Genomic DNA, 19,094 nt, shown 5'->3' on the forward strand with positions numbered 1-19,094 from the left:
GACAAACCGCCAGAGAGATCAGGGTTCCAAAGGACTTTACTGCCAGATGATTCACAGCTCACCGCAAGAAGATATGTGGTGTTATAACCCTGCCATAGGAAAAATATGATCATAGCTCATGGTTGATGAAAAGAACTTAAGAATGAAAGAAATTGAAATCTCGAAAGAAACTCGAATTTTCGAAAAAAAAGTGAATCTGGCATGAACTATATTGCATAATCGAAATTGATTTCGAATTGATGAACTCTATATGTTTATTTTTATAAATGATTATTTACTTAAATACTGATAAAATCTGTTGAAAGTGATCATTGCTTACTGGGCTGTCTAGTTCATTACCTCCTATTTTACTGTTTTACAGATGTTGAGAAATTAAGATGATACAAGATATGAATGGAAGAGTGATCAGAAGTAGAATTTCCATATTTTATTTTAAGTTGAAAGTCTTATTGAATTTGATGTAAGGCTATAATCATTGTTGAATTTATTGAGATAATAAAAAAAAATTTAGATCGTTATATTTTGAATTTAAATTATTGACTAATTATTTCGCTGTTGTTTTAGGATAGTATGATAATATGCTTGTATATTATGAGAAAGATTTTTATGAGTATGCAATGAGTATGGATTGTCATGACTCTCGATTCATAATTTCAGATCAAAAATATGACAATTAAAATGAATCGTTGAAATCGACAAATTTAATTGCAAGTCCCGTTGTCGAATGTCATGGTGCTTCATGGATGCGACTCAGGTGGCCGAGCTTAATGGGCTGCTTCGGGTGTTTGGATACCAGGTGAATGTGGAGTACAAACGGACGCAGTACATAGTCGTAATGTAGCATGGTATGGGGTAAATTGGGAGGCGAGATCCAATGTCCTTGTTGAATGACAATGCTTTCGATGTCACCTCCTCCCCTGGCCATTATGCCTTTGATACCAAGAGCTAAATTTGCACGTATTGCTAGAATACTATTTATGGGTCAGAGTATGGATTTTGCTTCGTCAAGCTCAACCATGCATTAGAAATTGGATAAGATGACAAGGTTCAGTTATTGGTGCAAGAAACTGCACATAGACATGGCTCGTATAAGCACTGATGTAGTTTGGAGTGCCATTGTGTAGTCATATATTTTTCTATTGTGTTATTACATTGCCACAGTTTTACATCCATGTTAGACATTTTGGAAAAAATGCTCATGAACTAATAGGTAATATAATAATTCTAAACTAATAGCTGACAAAGTACCTTCTCAAGAAAGGAAGCAGCCAAGGCTTAAGGTAAACATCAAAGCACCCTTGGCACCAGTCTGGCTTTATTTTATTTTATCTTATTTTTTTGGTACAAGGCGCCATCCTGGTCTTTACCACGTGAATTCACACCTGCCAGCTTGCTGCTTCAAAATTGACAGCAAGGCGTCGCATAAGTTTTGACTCCTTACAATGGTGGTTTTTTTTTTTTTTTCTTTGGTAAGAATTGGGATGGTACAATTAATAAATAATAACCCAACATCAGACGAGATAGGAATCTTCCCTGTCCTCTACAAACTTTTCTCGGCAACGGACACAATTTGTCTCAGCATAACAATGATCACACCTACTATTTCAATTAATTACAATTACAGCTAATCAAACGTTACATTCCATCAATCATCAGACATCTTTAGCTACACTCACACCAAGCAAGAAAAAAAAAAAAAGAGGGAGAAATCGTGAACTTCTAGCTTTCTAATCCTCATCGATGAGCTGTCACGAGCGTCTCAATAAACCGCAATCCATCGAATCTCGGAGCAAATCTATCCGTCGCGGAAGACGACCGCCGCCGCTCCTCCATCTCGCCGGACTAGAAGAATAAATACCAACTCAGACGATTTCTTTGATTTTAACCAGAAAGAAGAGGAGAAAATTCTTAAAATAGAAATTAGGGCAATCCAGCTACAAATTAGCAAACAATTACCTGAGCAGGAGTTGGAAATTGGGATCGGAGGAGGAATCGGAGAGAGCGGCAGTATAGGTGGCGGCAGTGAGGGCGGCGGTGGAGGACGCAACGGCCACCGAGGCAGCGGCCACCTTCGCCCCGGATCTCTTCATGACGGCGATCGATGGAAGCAGCGGGATGGTTCGATTTCTTCTTCCCCTCCTCGACCGGTATAGCGCCGTGTGGGATTTAATTTAATTTAAAGAAAGGAGTGGGGTCGAACATATAATAATGGACGGATACGAAAGACCGGTGGGTAAATTCGAACACGCGCGGGGCAATAGGGTGGACAACCCTCCTGCAAGCAGTCCGGCTATATTTTCGATTCCCGCAATTGCCCCCGATCTGGTTGAGAAGCAGAGGCCGTCGGAGGGGCAAAAGAGGGAACTTGGTGGTAATGGAAACGGGGTACGGGATTGGTTCCTCGAACGTTCATGCCACCACGGATTCGAGCGTTGGCATCGCGACACGTGCACCGCAAAGTGCAGCCACGCAGGCTGAAGTTTCTTGCAGAAATATGCCCTTACGTTTTCGATCAATTTGCCATTGGACCATTCCCTTTTTTTTCCAAAATTTTAGGGAGCTCAAGCAGTGGGATAGATGAGGGACCACCGGGTGGACGGTGGGGGTACATTAATTTGTACGTTGATACACGTGATCTTGTGCATCGTACTGATGTACAGTTTTTTCAAGTAATAAATGGTGCCGTGCAGCAGCTGTGGGGTTAGATATTGATTCATCGCTGCCGAGTATACATACAAGAGTCAGATGCTTCTTTCTTCTATTCTTTTTTCTGACGTAGCTGTATCATCCTAGATTTGAATCAGAGATCTCGTCCGTGAAATAAATCATCACATCAGATGAATTATCGTAATACTATGAACACGCAGCGCAACGTACTGACCGGTGACGTCTGGTGACGCTGGGTCGATACATGCTTCGATTCCGCCGGTTGGGTTGAGTCAAATAGCATACTGCGGCAAACAACGATACCGAGAGACCAGAGACTAGAGCTAACCCAGCCTAAACGCTGCCATCTCGACAGTTTATAATAGTTTTACAGCTTAACAATAAAAAACAATTGGGAGCCGCCTCTTTTATCGCTAGAGCATCACCACCAACTAACGTGTTACAACCATGGTTATACAAAATTGTTGTTCAGTGCTGGTGGATGGTTAAATGTAGATAATTTTAACCTATCAAATTTGTTGTCTATGCAAGCCACAAGAACAACTTGGGTTCGTACAACATTTTGTTTGACATTACTTAAAAAAAGATATTTTTACAACTTTTAAAACAAGAAAGTGCTCCCTACAAAAGGTAAGTATCTGATAATAATATGTTAAAAATATTATTATCAGAAGAATTTTTTTTTTTTAAAAAAAAAGGCTTTTACAAGAAGCTAGGAATTCTACTTTTGGCTTGTCATTTTATAGAACCAACACCAAATATCCTAATCCAAGCTTCACTCATGCTTCTAATGAAGATGACACATGCTTCAAGTCTAGGTGAGAAGTGAATCAGGCTAGCAGGGCCCCATCCACTCTTGTTCAATGAAAGGAAATCAGATCAAGATAGCATATTCCACTTCCATCTCATACAACCATAAAAGGAAATAAACCTTCTAAATCACACTATAAGCTACAAAACAAGTTTACTTCAGGAAGCTTTTAATAAATGCTTGTTCGAAGTTCAAACACCAAGATACCATCTGCCTTCTAGGTTTCTGCGTGCCAATGAATTGGCATTTTCAGCCAGCTTTAGCCGATGCACCACCAGTCTATTTTAGTGAAGATCAGTGCATCTACAAGGTATGCCATCTCATGTACTCCAATAATATGGCAAGTTCCATTTACAGTACAAGTCAGGGTTGCCAAATAGAAACTAAATTCAGACATGAATTTAAAATTTAACAGTGCAAGTCATGAGGAAACACGTTAACAATAGTTTACCTAAATGAAAAACAGTGACAGAACATCAACCTTTATGGCAAAAGGAACACCTTAAAAGAAAACATCCCTTTTTGTCCTTTTTCACCCACCAACTTTCTTCTTCCATCAGCATTATTTGTCTCTAAATTCTCTTCAATAGTTAGGCTATATAACATTGGAAACCCTGACCATATCCAAAGAATTCCATAAAGAAGAAAAAGGCCTTCCTCTATTCCTAGCCTGATTGTAATTTCTTTGAATTTTATGGCTTCCCAAAACACTCTTAGATTCCCACCTCTTGTTATTGGCCTAATGAAAGGACACTCCTGTGCAGTGCATTGTTATAAAAAATATATGAAATAATATATATATATATATATATATATATATATATATATATATATATATATATATATATATATATATATATATATAAAACTACAGAAAAAATTAAAATTATAAAAAAATAAATTAATTTAAAAAAAATTGTATTAAAGAATAAGCTTAAGATGGAAAAATGATGAAATAGACTCAAAAAAAAAAATTATTTATAATTTAGATGTCAATCAAAATATATATATATATATTAAATTTTTTTCTGTACGTGTGTGATACAATTAAATATGATGTGATAAAAAATAAAATTAATAGAACCTAACTCAAGAGACAGATAAACCACTGCCCTAAAGGAGATTCCGACTCCTCGTGTGAAGATCTGAACTGCACACCCTCCTCCAAGGTATAATCCGGAAGCTAAGCACTCCAATGCCCGTCGATGGCACGATCTCGAACGGATGCCAATCAACTTCGTCCTCAGTCCAATCAACAAAATGAACGAAAGAGAGAAAGAGCACGAAGAGATAATTTTTTGAAGATAGAAAGACTCGGTACTTTTTTCGTATGAAAATTGAGAAAAAGAGGGCGCCTTTTATAGGCGCAGACGACCGCGGAAGCTCCGTGTGCGAAAACACGCGGAACTGCTGTCTGCGTGCGTAGAGTTCACGAAACGGCCGCAGAATGGCCGCACGGAACGTTGCCGCGCGATCCTCTCGCAGAACAGCCGAACGGCGGAATATCCACGCGCACTCGACACGGACGTCCATGCACGTTCGACATTCCACACGAGAGTTTTGAAACTCTGAAAAGATCCCGAAAAGTCAACAATCCCCCATAAATTTCAAAACTCACAAAATATTTAAATTCAGCAAATATTTAAAAACTTTCATTGGATTTTTTTTGTGCTTAGTACAAGTACCTTCTAGGTTTGAACTTGTATTTAGTATAAAATACACACAAGATAAAGATGACTTGATCAAATGCGGAATAGTGCTATTTAGGCCATGAGCTTGCCTTGATTGTCATGAAAGTTACTAAGGATTCACCCTAATCCCATAGTCGCGGCCTCACGACTACTCTCACTAAGGTAGATCCTCCAAGGGTACATGTAACGGAATCGTACCTCGCTGAACTTTCAGCCTTGGATCTATTGAGAGCTATGCTCAACCTAATCGTTACACATAAAGCACTACACCATGCAGATGGGTTGGAGACAAACTCCAAGAATCAATGCTCTCAGATGTCACCTCAAAGATCGTTATCCTTTGAACCTTGACCCTAGAATCTTCAAACGTAAAGGTAGGGTCCAGTCTGGTGACTAATATATGGGCTTAAGCTCCATCCCCCTCGATGTCTCAAATACCAAAGTCTTTGAAAGATTTTTGGTTAAAAGATCAAATAGATTATTTTTTGATCTTATAAATTGAAGTGATATCACATCTTTCATTTTATTTCTCACAGTTTTATATTTGATCAGAATATGATTGTTCATTTTTTTATTTAATATCTGCTTATTTAACAGATCTATTAGAGCTCTACAATCACAATTTATTGATACTACAGATATTTTGAATGAAAGAATTTCAATATCATTAACTAAATCTTTTAGCCACTGTGCTTCAGTGCAAATGGTGTCAAGAGCAGTTAATTCAGACTCTAACGTACTTCTTGTTATTATTGTTTGTTTACATGAACCTCAAGATACTGCACCTCCTCCAAACATGAAGAGATAACCTATGATAGACTTAACATCTAATTTATCTGTCATCCAGTTAGCATCACTATATCCTTTTAATACTTCTGAATAACTGAAGAACAAAAAGAGTAATCTAGAGTCCCTTTTAGATATCTAAAGACTCTTTCTAAGGCTTTTCAATGTTCTTCACTAGGATTGCTAGTATACCGACTTAGCCTGCCTATTGCATAAGCTATATCAGGACGGGTTCTATTTGCTACATATAACAGTGACCCTATCCTCTGAGAATACTCTAACTGTCTTATAGATTCTCCTAAGTTCTTAGTTAAATATGATCTATGGGATAGAGACAGGATTTAGATCAAAATATTCAAACCTTTTAAGTATTTTTTCTATTGAATGTGTTAGGTTTATGACTATTTCATTATTTATTCTTTTAAGTTTCATTCATAAGATTATATCAGCTTCTCCTAAGTCTTTCATATCAAAATTATTTGACAAATAATCTTTAGTTTCTTGTATTATTTTTAGTGATGTTCCAAATAATAGAATATCATCTACATATAGGCATAAAATGATAAAATCTGAGTTATTTCTTTTATAATACACACATTTATCATGTTCGTTAATCCTAAAGTTATTACCTAGGATAATTTCATCAAATTTAATATGCATTGTCTAGAAACTTGTTTTAATCCATAAAGTGATTTAATTAATTTACATACCTTATGTTCTTATCCTTTGACTATAGAACCTTAAGGTTGATTTATATAGATTTCTTCTTCTAATTCTCCATTTAAGAATGCAGTTTTTACATCCATTTGATGAATCATTAATTTTTGAATTGATGCTAATGCTACCAAGGTTCTTAAGGTGGTTATCCTAGCTACAGGAGCATAGGTATCAAAATAATCTATGTCTTTCTTTTGGCTGTATCCCTTAGCTACTAACCTAGTTTTATATCTTTCTACTGTTCCATCTGGTCTTAATTTTCTTTTGAAAATTCATTTAATTTTTATTGCTTTATTTTCAGGAGATAAATTTGATAAAATCTAAATTTTATTCTCGAAGATTGATTGAATTTCACTATTTATAGCTTCCTTCCAATATGATGAATCTGATAATGACATAGCTTCATCATACATGCAAGGATCATCCTCTACAAGATATTTAAAGAATTCTTCTCCAAAAATTTTTTCAATTATGATCCTTTTACTTCTTCTTAATTCAGTTTCAGTTTCAAATTCTAAGTCATAGATCTAAAAGAAGATGGTTTACATTTTAGGGATCTTGAAATTCTAGTTTTAAAAAAAAATGTATCTTCAAACAAAGAAACATCTCTAGCTTCTAGGATTGAATTATAACTTATATCACTAATATCTGATTTAATCACTAAGAACCTATAGGCATTACTATTTTAGGCATAGTCAATAAAGACAGCATCTATAGTTTTAGATCCTAGCTTTCTCTTTTTGGTTCAGGAATATTCACTTTAGCTAGACACCCCCACACTTTGAGAAAATTTAAGTTAGGAGCTCTATCTTTTCAAAATTTATAAGGAGTTTTACCACCATCTTTAACAGGAATTCTATTTAGAATGAAGCAAAAAGACAGAAGAGCTCCCCCCCACAAGTTCTTAGGCAGACCTAAGCTAATCAACATAGCATTCACCATATCCAAGAAGGTATGATTTTTACACTCAGCCACACTATTGAACTGTGGAGAGTAAGGAGCGGTTACTTCATGAATTATTTCATGTTCTTGACAGAACAGGAAAAAGTCATTTGAAGTATACTCCCCTCCTCTATCAGTCCTAAGAATCTTAATTTTCTTTTCTTATTGATTTTCTACTTAACTTTTATAAATTTTGAACTTATTAAAAATTTCATCCTTAGATTTAATTAGGTAATAAAAGCAGTATTTCGAAAAATCATCTATAAAAATTACTATATACCTATTGCCACCACGGGTTGCAGTTTTGGAAGAGTCACATACATCACCATGTATCAATTCCAAGATTGAAAAATTTCTTTCAATTGATTTGAATGATTTTTTTGGTTCTTTAGATTCAACACATATTTCACACTTAGATGTATCTAAGATTGATTTGAAAATTAGCTTTAAATCCATCATTTGTTTGATTTTCCTTAAGTGTACATGACTTAATCTATCATGTCACAAATTTTAATTAGATTTATTCACAAAATAAACTTGATTCTCAGCTTTATTAATAAAATAATTTATTATATTTAATTTGAATAAGCCTTCACTTACATATCCTCTTCCTGTGAAAGTATTATTCTTAGTTATTACAACTTTATTACAATCAAGGATAATTTTATATCCCTTCTGAACCAACTGAGATCCACTGACTAGGTTCTTCCTAAGGTCTGGAACATACAATACATCCGTCAGGGTAAGAACTTTTTCAGAAATCATCTTCAAATTAATTCGTCCTTGTCCCTTGATCCTGGCGGCTGTATTGTTCCCAAAGATTACACCTTCTCCGCTTGAGTCTTGAATATTAGTGAACCATGAGCGGTCAAAACAAATGTGAACATTAACTCTTGAATCCAACCACCAATCAAAGTTAGAGGAAGTAATATTAACTTTAGGATTAAAGCTTATTGATCTAAAGGTGGTATTTTTTGGATCTTCAATTACATGAGCGTGACGTCCCGAAGAACCAAAAGGCTTGCGAAAGGACTCCTTCTTCCGATGATAACAGTCTCTCGTAAGATAATTGATCCTTCCGCACACAAAGCAGAACTTATTACTCAGACCTTGGACAGGTTTGATGGATTTAGTGTTATTGGCCTTGAAGTTTTTATCCTTAGGCTTGAACTTATTTGAGTAGGATCGGTTAGGATGATTTGACTAGTGTTATTGATTTGGTTGAAAATTAGATTTTGATTTGGATTTGGTAAGAGTTGGGTTAGCTTAAGCATCTAGAACTCTGATTTGCTGGGTTTTAGACCTATGTTGGTTTTCTATCCTAATTGAATTGAGAAGTTGAGTTAGGATTAGCTCTCCTTATTTATGGAGCTGACCTTTAGCAAAGCCATCCTAAGAAGGAGGCAATTTATCAAGAAGGCTCGAGACCTTAAATTTTTCAGAAAGAGATATTCCATTGGTTTGAAGCTTCCTAAGATATTCTTGAAATTAGTGGAGTTGGTCATTTATAGGTTTATCATCTACCATAACATATCTAAGAAATAATGCGATGTTGAACCGCTCAACACTAACATCATCTAGGACATATTCAGACTCTAGATTATTCCATAATTCTTTTGTACTCTTTGCAGATAAATAAACATCATAGAGTGAATCACTAAGGACACTTAAAATTCTACCCTTACAAAGATAGTCTTCTTCAGAGGTGGCAGGAGAGGTTGAACTAGAAGAGGCAGAGAATTCGTCAATAATTGACCAGAGCCCCAAAGTGGTTAACCAAAATTTCATTTGGCTTTGCCACCTCCTAAAATCGGTTCCATCAAACTTGTCGGGTTTAAGACTAAAGATTTCATCTCTAAGAGTAGCTATTTGGACCAAGTAAGGTTCAAAAAGAAAAACTGGTATTTAAAAAAAAATTATCAGTTTTTTTTTAACTAGTAGACTTAATAAGTTTTATTAAGGTTCAGCATGTAGCAATATAAGTTTTGAGGAGATCTTTAATTAATTTATACAACACAAAACTATAGAAAATAATACTGGTCAATTAAAAATAATATATAAATATGCAAGGAATATAAGCCTTAAATATATACAAATAATTATATTAAATATGCATACACTACAAAAATATTTTTAGGAATCTCCTTTAACTGTTATAGATAATATATGAAATAATATATATATATATATAACCATAGAAAAATGAATTAATTAAAAAAAATTGTATTGAAGAGTAAGCTTAAGATGGAAAAATGATGAAATAGGCTAAAAAAAATTTATTTATAATTTAGATGTCAATCAAAAAATATATATATTAAAATATTTTTTTCTGTGATGTGTATGATACAATTAAATATGATGTGATAAAAGTTAAAATAAATAGAACCTAGCTCGGGAGGCGGATAAACCACTGCCCTAAAGAAGATTCCGACCCTTTCTCATGCGAAGATCTGAGCCGCACACCCTCCTCCAAAGTACAACTCGGAAGTCAAGCACTCCAATGTCCGTCAATGGCACGATCTCAAACGGACACCGATCAACTTCGTTCTCAGTCCAATCAACAAAATGAACGAAAGAGAGAGAGAACACGAAGAGAGAATTTTTGAAGATAGAAAAAAAATTTTTGAAGATAGAAACACTCAATATTTTTTTTTGTATGGAACTTGAGAAAAGAGGATGCTTTTTATAGGCACAGATGACCATAGAAGCTCCGTATATGAGAACAGCATGCAGAACTACCGCACGCACATGGAGAGTTCGCGAAACGGCCGTGGAATGACCGCATGAAACATCGCCGCACGATCCTCTCACGGAACGACCGAACAATAGAATATCCACATGCACTCAATGCGGATGTCCACGCACGTTCGACATTCAATACGAGAAGGAGTTTTGAATCTCCAAAAAGATCCCGGAAAGTCAACACGCATGTCATAGCTGCTCATTACAAAAGTTACAAGCTGGTTGGTGTAGGCTTGTTTATTACTGGTATAGCTACAGCTTGGCAGCATATGATCTTGAAAGTCAGGATTTTGCTTCAAAAAACAATACATCCAAAATTTTTCGACAGCTAAAGTGAAGAGAAAATGAATTTCTGGATTGACTTTACAGAGAAAATATCTCATACATTAATTAATATCCAAGTGGCTAGACCATGATTTACTGTCCTATAATCATACTGGTCCCAAATCGATACACTATTTCGTATCATGCCGACACTCGATGTACTATCTTGTATCGTACCGAATTATATACCAATGCTGTAATAGAATGCTACCGATATGAGATCCGGTACTAAGATGGTGAACTTTGAGCTAGACCAACTTGAATGTTACTGGCTTGTTAAACAGATGTCTAAATAGATTTATTGTAAATTCCTCTTTTTCTAAAACAAACCACAAGCAAATATACGAGAAATGAAAAGGAAGAAAAGAAATAAATCCCAACCATCTAACAAGCGTCCTCTGTTGCAGATGCAGACTTGAAAACTAAGAGATCCACACACCAAAATTATCTCATATAAGTGATTGGAAATTGTCAAGCAATCCAAATCAGTCCCCTAGTGAAGTCGAGCATCTACCAAAATACAGAAGTACTTTGCAACCCCATGATAGAGCACACATTCCAGCATGAAAGTATGTAACACTAGTGATTGCACAACAAACTGGAAGCATGCACGTCATCATCTCAAACATACGACAAGCCATGAACAAACTCAGCAATGAGAACAAAGGATTCATGATTTAATGGTCTCACATGCTTCTCTATCAAATAACAAACCCAGAGAACAGATTTTCCAAAACTCTAGATTATCATAGATGTTATAATCCTTTAAAGTTTGAAAAATTTATAACTCCCTCCAATAACAGCAACAAAGAAAAGATTTTCTAAAATCTCAAGTCTGAATCTCTGTGTTTGTAGCTGCTAGAAGATGTGAAACCTTGAGGCGGAAATTGTAAGGAAGAGGGAAAGGAAAAATAAATTCCTGAATTTAAACACTTTATCACATAAAGAAGCATATAAAGATTCCTGTTTTTTGAACATGAAGCTCAGAGAGAGAGAGAGAGAGATTGATTCTGAATTGTTGTGTGCGCGTGCGCATGCGTATATGTATATATATATATATGTAATAGCGAGAGATGGACTACATAAAAAAGGAGGAACAATTCAAAATCGATGATGAACCATCCAAATTCAAGATCCAAATTATTGAACATGATCTACACCATAAAAAATATGTAAAAACCAAAATCTACCCATATTTTAAGATGAGTAGATCATGATCCATAAAGTGGAATTTCAATTTATGTTCCTATCATGTATTTTACCAAACTAGTGCAATTGATGCCGACCATTTTTGCACCAAGTTAATGCATAAGCTAGAGACCACCAAAACATATGAATTTTGTTTGTCTCACTCACTCATGCACATGTGCACACATGCATGCGGACGCACACGCACGCACACACGTATGTGTAAATAAATAAATAAATAAATAAATATATATATATATATAGACACACATAGAATATTGAAGGATGGAAAAGAAATATTTAACTCACTATCATTTCCATGTCTACCCAATACACACAGATTTGTATGTGCTAATAAAATACACCAAATTTCCTTATATAAGTTCACGCATGCATGTGGGTGCAAAGATACAAGCCCTACATCAGTTGGATCTTTCACCAAACAACAAGCATCTAAGAGCACAAGCAAATGCTTATTGTATAGAAAACAAAGCTTTTTCCTTTCACCAAACCCTACTCAAGATCATGGTTGAGGCATGAATAAGCACTAGAGGAAGCCAACTACTCATTATTAAGCCTAGAAATATTCAGTATTAGAAAGGCGGTAGCAGATAAGAGTACATGGTTTCATGGGTAAGAAGCAAAGGAGAGAGAAAAAGGAAAGAATGGCAAGAAGTGTTACAAATAACCATTGAAGCATGATTTGATGGAACTAAGGAGTCAATAGTTTTGTCCTAACTTTTCTTTTCTATTTTTTTTTTTTTTAAAAATTTTCTTCAGTTAGACAGGAGTATCTATTGTCAATTATGGATATAGACATGCTAAAGAACTTAGGAAAGCTACATAGCACAAAAAGCACTCTTAAGATAAAGCATGAACAAGAACCTCTAAATTTCAAGCATCTTCAAAGAATCCCTCTGACATACAACTATCCATGCAATCAAAATCTCACCTTCAATATATTCTCACTACTTCTCGCTGTAAGGCTATGCATTTCCTACATTTTGCATCTTAAGGATCAATTTATTCGTTCTTTGAGATTTCCCATCAATGCAGCATCATGCAACAACTATACATAGTGAGATGGTGGTTTTGACCAACAAGCATCCTTGTTTGAATCTTTCTTAGGAAAGGTCTACGAGAAGCATAAATGTGAGGAGTTAATGTTTAGGTTCTTTGGGTTCCTTACCAAAAATGGCTTGCTGGAAGGTATTATTTGGATTTCTTAACCCTGTACAAGTACCCAAGATCTGGATATATGAGGAGTTCATGTTTAGGTATTTGGATTTTTTGGCTCCGCATAAATACCCAAGATCTATCCCGTGTATAGTCAATATAGCTATTAAATACACACCCGCATAGGTTCTCACATATTGCTCCTGTTTAAGCCCTAACATCCTTACTAAGCTAAAAGACCAAACCTTATTCAAATCCGATCACAAGTACCAGAAATCCCATCACAAACACCATGATCAGCCATGGTCAGCCCAAATGGGCCTGTGTTGTAGTATCCCTAATCCACATGGGTTTCTCCATAAAACAAGTCTGCTTTGAGAATATTTATAATAATTCGGGCTTTCACTCAAAAAGGCTAGTTAAAAATTGTTGGGACTAAACACATGCCCACACAGATTCTCGAAAGTTCACACCTTCACCACAAAGCACACACTAGCTATCCACATTCACTTTTGCTTCGAAGAGGGTTACTCTTGCATCTTTCTAAGGTTATGGATCATGCAAAAAACCAGTTTAGAAAAAGTGATTTTCTTTATATCTTGCACAGAAATGAACTGCAATGTTTGAATCTCCATTGGTCCAACTTCTTTTATTGCATAAGGGTCGACTCCAGTTTTCATAATCAGAATGCATCAAAAGATGTGAAAATCTATAATCAAAGTTCATGGCTTTTCCATGAAATGATATACAGCAAAACATATGTGAAGCAAATAATATAAAAAATCTTAAGAATTTTAAAAAAAAAAAAAGATATGAAGTCTGAATTATTATAAAACATAACATCATAAACCCACATTAACATTCAATAGTGAATAAGATGATTGACGTTCAATTCTTGGTTTTAGAATATTTTTTTTAACAAAATAATGGAATAACAGAAGTTGCTAAAACTTGACAAATATAAAACTGAATGTGAACAAAAGTTTAATACCAAAAGCTCAAAAGCTCTTGAATAAGCAAATCCAACAGCATACAGAAGTATTAAACATGAAATAAGCAAACAATGGAGATCATCTAACATAAAATGCCAGGAAGAAAATAACGTTATTCAGAATTTAAATATTAGGACAGAACTATGATCCGCTATGTAGAACAACAAATTGTTTCCCAACAATTTGAAGGTTGCTATATGGATCTTGCCTCGACACTGGTTCCTTTCTGACATTCTTTGCTGGAAAAAAAATTTTAAAATAATAACTCATCGTATTATCTAAAACTTGTTAAACCACATGACATAAAATTCTCAGAGCCAGATTTTCATGTGTGCAGAAAACTAACCGAACATGTGTAAAAGAAAAATTTCTGACCTTCTTAAACAGAAAGATGGTATCACTAGAAACTATAGTCTACGACCCTGTCTACCTAAAAGCTTACAAAAATAATAATGAATCCAAATACTCATCCCAAATGATGATTACCCAAAAACTAATACTTTGGTTCCTCCATTAGTCAGCCAAGAGAATCACAAAGGAGCTGAATTCTGATTCAATTGCATAATCAGATACATGAATTCAAGATCCAAACCCCACAAACCTAACGAATAAAACATAGCAAAGTTTGAACTTTGATACATATCATCAGCATCAGATGCCTTATTTCAGGGTCAATTGTAGAAAGACAGTATAGAATTTCACCCCAAAAAAAAAAATCCGAAGCATTCAAATCAAATAGAAGAAGAAAAGGAACGATGGGGGATCGGAATCTAAAATACCTCTGAATTCCTTTCCGCATCATGAAGAGCTAACCGAGGCAGCAGACCCAATCCCGCTCCCTAGCAACTTCTCAATATACTTCCCCAGTATATCGACCTCCAAGTTCACCTTATCCCCCACTTTCTTCAAAGGGATCACCACCTTCTGCTGGGTATAGGCCACCAGCATAAAGTCGAAGCATTTCTCCTCCTCGTAAACGCTGACCACCGTTAGGCTCGTCCCGTCCACCGTGATAAATCCCTTGGGCACCACGAGACGGAGCAGCTCCGGCGGCGCCCTTACCTTCACCCAGAGCGAGTCCCCCTCGGGCTCCATCGACACGATCTCGCCCGTCCCGTCGACGTGTCCCTGGACGAAGTGTCCGCCCATCCTCGAGGTAGGCTGGAGGGCCCGCTCCAGATTTACCAGCGAGCCGGAAAGGAGATCGCCGAGGTTGGTCTTTCGGAGGGTCTCCGGCGAGAGGCCGACGGTAAAGTGAGAGGCAGCGGGGTCGAAGTCGGTGACGGTGAGGCACGTGCCATTGACGGCGATGCTATCACCGAGCTGGACGCCGCCGAGGACGGTCTTTGCGGCGATTCTCATCTCAAAGCCGCCGTCATGGGAGGGCCCTACGTGCTGGATCTGGCCCATCTCTTCAACGATGCCGGTGAAGAGGGACCTGACGGCTCCACCGGCGGCGGATTTTAGGGGTTTGGACTTCCTCACGAAGGGGGAGAGATAGGGTTTTAGATGAAGGGTATTTAACCTATTATGGGTTCTATGGGAGATTGAGACGGAGTTGGAGACGGAGGTGGGGCGGAACAAGGCTTTGGAGGTATTGGGAGGCGAGAATTTGGGGGTTTTGAGGAGGCAGAGAGTGATGCGGGTGCGAACTGTTGCCATTTTCCGCGTGCTGATGGCGAGAGCGTGCTCCCAGTTCGCACCGCTCTCGGGAATTTTGACGAACGGATGGCAGGCAACTAAGACAGCCGTCGTAGGGATTTCGACGGCACGGCCGTGACTGGTCCCGTCCGTAATTGATCCCGTGGCACGTATGTTAGATGAAGAGTTTTTTTTCTAATTAATATAAAAAAATTATTTATTTAAATAATTTAATTTTTAATTTATTTATCAAAATAATATAAAATTGATAAAATATTATTTTGAGTGACGTTTTATCATAGCCACATCATCCCCTATTTTCCACATAGATCACATAAAAAAAATTAAAAAATAAAAAATATCAAAAAATATGATATTTTTAAAAATACCATTTGAAATGATATTTTTAAAAACGCCGTTACAAATGATGTTTTAAAAAATACCATATTTTTTGATATTTTTTATTTTCTCTCCTAAAAAAATATGATAAAAAATAAAAAAAATTATAAAAAAATAAAAATTTTAAATTTAATAAAAATAAAAATTATCATTTAAAATTAGTATCTCCATTTCAAATTATTTTTTAAAAAAAATATTTGAAAAATTTGATATAAAAAAAATTAAAAATAATATTAAATATTTTAAGAAATAGAAATTATAATTCTAAAATTTTAAAAATAATAATTTTAATTTTAATTCAAATAAAAATTATCATTTCAAATTACAATCTCCTTTTCAAATTAATTTTTTAAAAAAATATCATAAAAGAAGAAAAAATAAAAAAAATAAAAATTATAATTTTGAATAAATTTTAAAAAATAAAAATTTTAATTTTAATTCAAATAAAAAAGATAATTTTAAATTATTTTATCCATTTAAAAATTATTTTTTAAAAAATATCTTAAAAGAATCTTAAAAAATTAAAAAAATAAAAAATATCATAAAAAAATGAGAGCCAAATAAAAAATATAATTTTGAATTTAAAAAAAATAAAAATTTTAATTTTAATTCAAATAAAAACCATCATTTCAAATTATTTTTCCCATTTCAAATTATTTTTTTTAAAAAATATGTCAAAAAAATAAAAAATAAAAAAAGTGCCATAAAAGAGCAAAATATTTAAAAATTGAGGAAAAAAATAAAAATTATAATTTTTAATTTAAAAAAATAAAATTTTTAATTTTAATTAAAATAAAAAATACCATTTCAAATTACTTTTTTCATTTCAAATTATTTTTTTTAAAAAATATTCCAAACAAAGAAGTAAAAAATGAGAAAAAAATGAGGAAAAAATAAAAATTCAAATATTAACTCAAATAAAAAATATAAATTTAAATTATTTTTTTTATTTAAAATTAATTTTTTAAAAAAAATATCCCAAAAAAAATTATGGGGTTAAAAAAATAAAAAATATCATAAAAAAATATCAAAAAATGAGAAAAAAATAAAAATTATAATTTTAAATTTAAAAAATAAAAATTTTAATTCAAAATTTTTTTCAATACCGTACCGTACGAAGCTGTTTGTGTCCATATCAGATCGAGATGTACCAGTACGGTCCAATTCATCTCATAATTAAATTATCTGATATACTATTATTATTTAATTATAATTTCTATAGTCCTTTTAGCATAACTTTTTCTCTCCTAATGTTCTGAGACATATTAGAGTATTGTAACCACATCCACAAAGCATAATATCCGATCACTTGAAATTAAATAATATAAAATAAAATTAATAATTAATAATATTAAATAGAATAAAAATATCAAGCGTACAAAAAATAGTACAATAAAAGTCTCAAAAATACTAAGTATAAATCTAAAAAAAGACTATGTCCCACAAGGACGTCATGGTGCCCGTGGTCGCTTGGACCTTCTGAGGAAGGTCCTCAATGGCTGCTCCTGCTGTGATGGTTCCTCCCCTATATTAGTGGAGGAGATCTGCTGGTCATGCTGCTCAGGAATAACGGATGCTATCGGATCATCTACAGACTTAGCGATCCGCTCAACCCTCTCATCTAGATACACGGATGGGCCTGAAAAGAAAGTATCATACTCATGTGGTCAACTGATATCCGGTGATGTCATCTGGGGGATGTAGGAAGAAGAAGACGCTGTCATCTGTGGATCAAAAGGTGGTGACATCTGTGCAGCATCTAGTGATGACATCTGTGGAATATGCGGTGATGACATATGTAGAACATATGGTGATGGTGTATATATCATATTTGGTACATCGGCTGCTCCATACCAAGGCACACAGCTATATGGATCAACACCAATCCCCACCAATGTTTCAAAACTTGTTCTCTCTATCTCACGTAGTATCCGAATCCGTTCGTCCTCATCAGTCGTAGATAAAGCACGACGAGCGTGCAACACAAGATCCAAAATAGAATCAGTCTACAAAAAAAAATAAAACAGTTAATATACTGTAAAATATAAAACAAATATATAACACAAACAACGTAAATTAATTTTCATAGTCTTACCAAAAGACGCACAGCAGAACACTCACCCTCGTATCCGAAAACTACATACCGAGGCTGTCCAATGACTCGTACTGTAATGCTAAAAAATCAAGCTATGTAGTCATTGGTATATGAACGATCTCTCAAAATGGGATCATCATGAACAATGTGATCTTGACGTGCATCCCAAATATCGATGTACTCTGTATGTCTGATACGCCAGTCAATACGAGCTCTCTCTCATCGATCAATACGATGAAGTCCCTGGCTGGTATCAAACTGCTCTGGGATATCCTGAATCTGATCAAACTGCCGCAGAACACGATCGAAAAGATGCCACTCTACCACATCAAAACAAATAAGTGGTACCCTAGCAGTCCATATATTATGTCCAACTGTACACATCTGCGGCAATATAGTCAATATCTCATCTGTATATGGCTCCCACAAAAATTGATAGAGTTAAAATAAAAAAAATTAGTAAGCTAAAATTTTAATAGATTATGAATACTGTAAAATGATATTTGTAAAAAAATCAGAATTTATCCGTCTATTTGTATCAACTAATCTATCCAACTGACACCTATAAACCTGTGCCACTCTCGTCGATACGAACGTTGAATGCAACATTCTATCTATTTCACAATCTACTCATGTTAAATAAATTTTATTGAATTTAAAATAGTAAGTTTCAAATAAAAAAATAATATTTTTATACCATATCTTAATGGTCCGTCCAGTCTGAATGGAACATCAGGATCAGCTGCTCTGATGGCATCTCGAGCAATTGTCGTCGTAATGGACTGATAGTCGGCATACGCTCCATACCAAATCTGTAAATTTTAAAAAAATCATATATGATATACCCAATATTTGAAATATAATCGAATATTAAAAATAAAAATTTTTAATTCACATACCTGTAATAATATAAGATAACCACC

At 34.7% G+C, this 19,094-nt stretch overlaps 1 protein-coding gene across 3 annotated transcripts; it reads right to left on the reverse strand.

The window, feature by feature from the left end:
• Positions 1-1,494: 1,494 nt before the first annotated feature.
• On the reverse strand, positions 1,495-15,843 carry LOC105047598 (riboflavin synthase). Of its 3 annotated transcripts, none has more exons than XM_073258938.1 (2): positions 14,816-15,843; positions 1,495-3,781 (listed from the first exon to the last, which is right to left on the reverse strand). In XM_073258938.1, exon 1 carries the CDS (start codon positions 15,696-15,698, stop codon positions 14,835-14,837), a length of 864 nt encoding a protein of 287 aa, XP_073115039.1. In that variant the 5' UTR covers positions 15,699-15,843; the 3' UTR covers positions 1,495-3,781; positions 14,816-14,834. The 3 variants fall into 3 exon arrangements, with proteins under 3 accessions (XP_073115039.1, XP_029121124.1, XP_010924892.1); XM_029265291.2 differs by having other exon boundaries at positions 1,495-3,805; XM_010926590.4 differs by lacking the exon at positions 1,495-3,781 and adding an exon at positions 14,098-14,275.
• Between the last annotated feature and the right edge of the window lie 3,251 nt (positions 15,844-19,094).

The sequence above is a fragment of the Elaeis guineensis genome, chromosome 6, assembly GCF_000442705.2.
Source record: "Elaeis guineensis isolate ETL-2024a chromosome 6, EG11, whole genome shotgun sequence".
In the NCBI taxonomy this organism is placed as follows: domain Eukaryota; kingdom Viridiplantae; phylum Streptophyta; class Magnoliopsida; order Arecales; family Arecaceae; genus Elaeis; species Elaeis guineensis.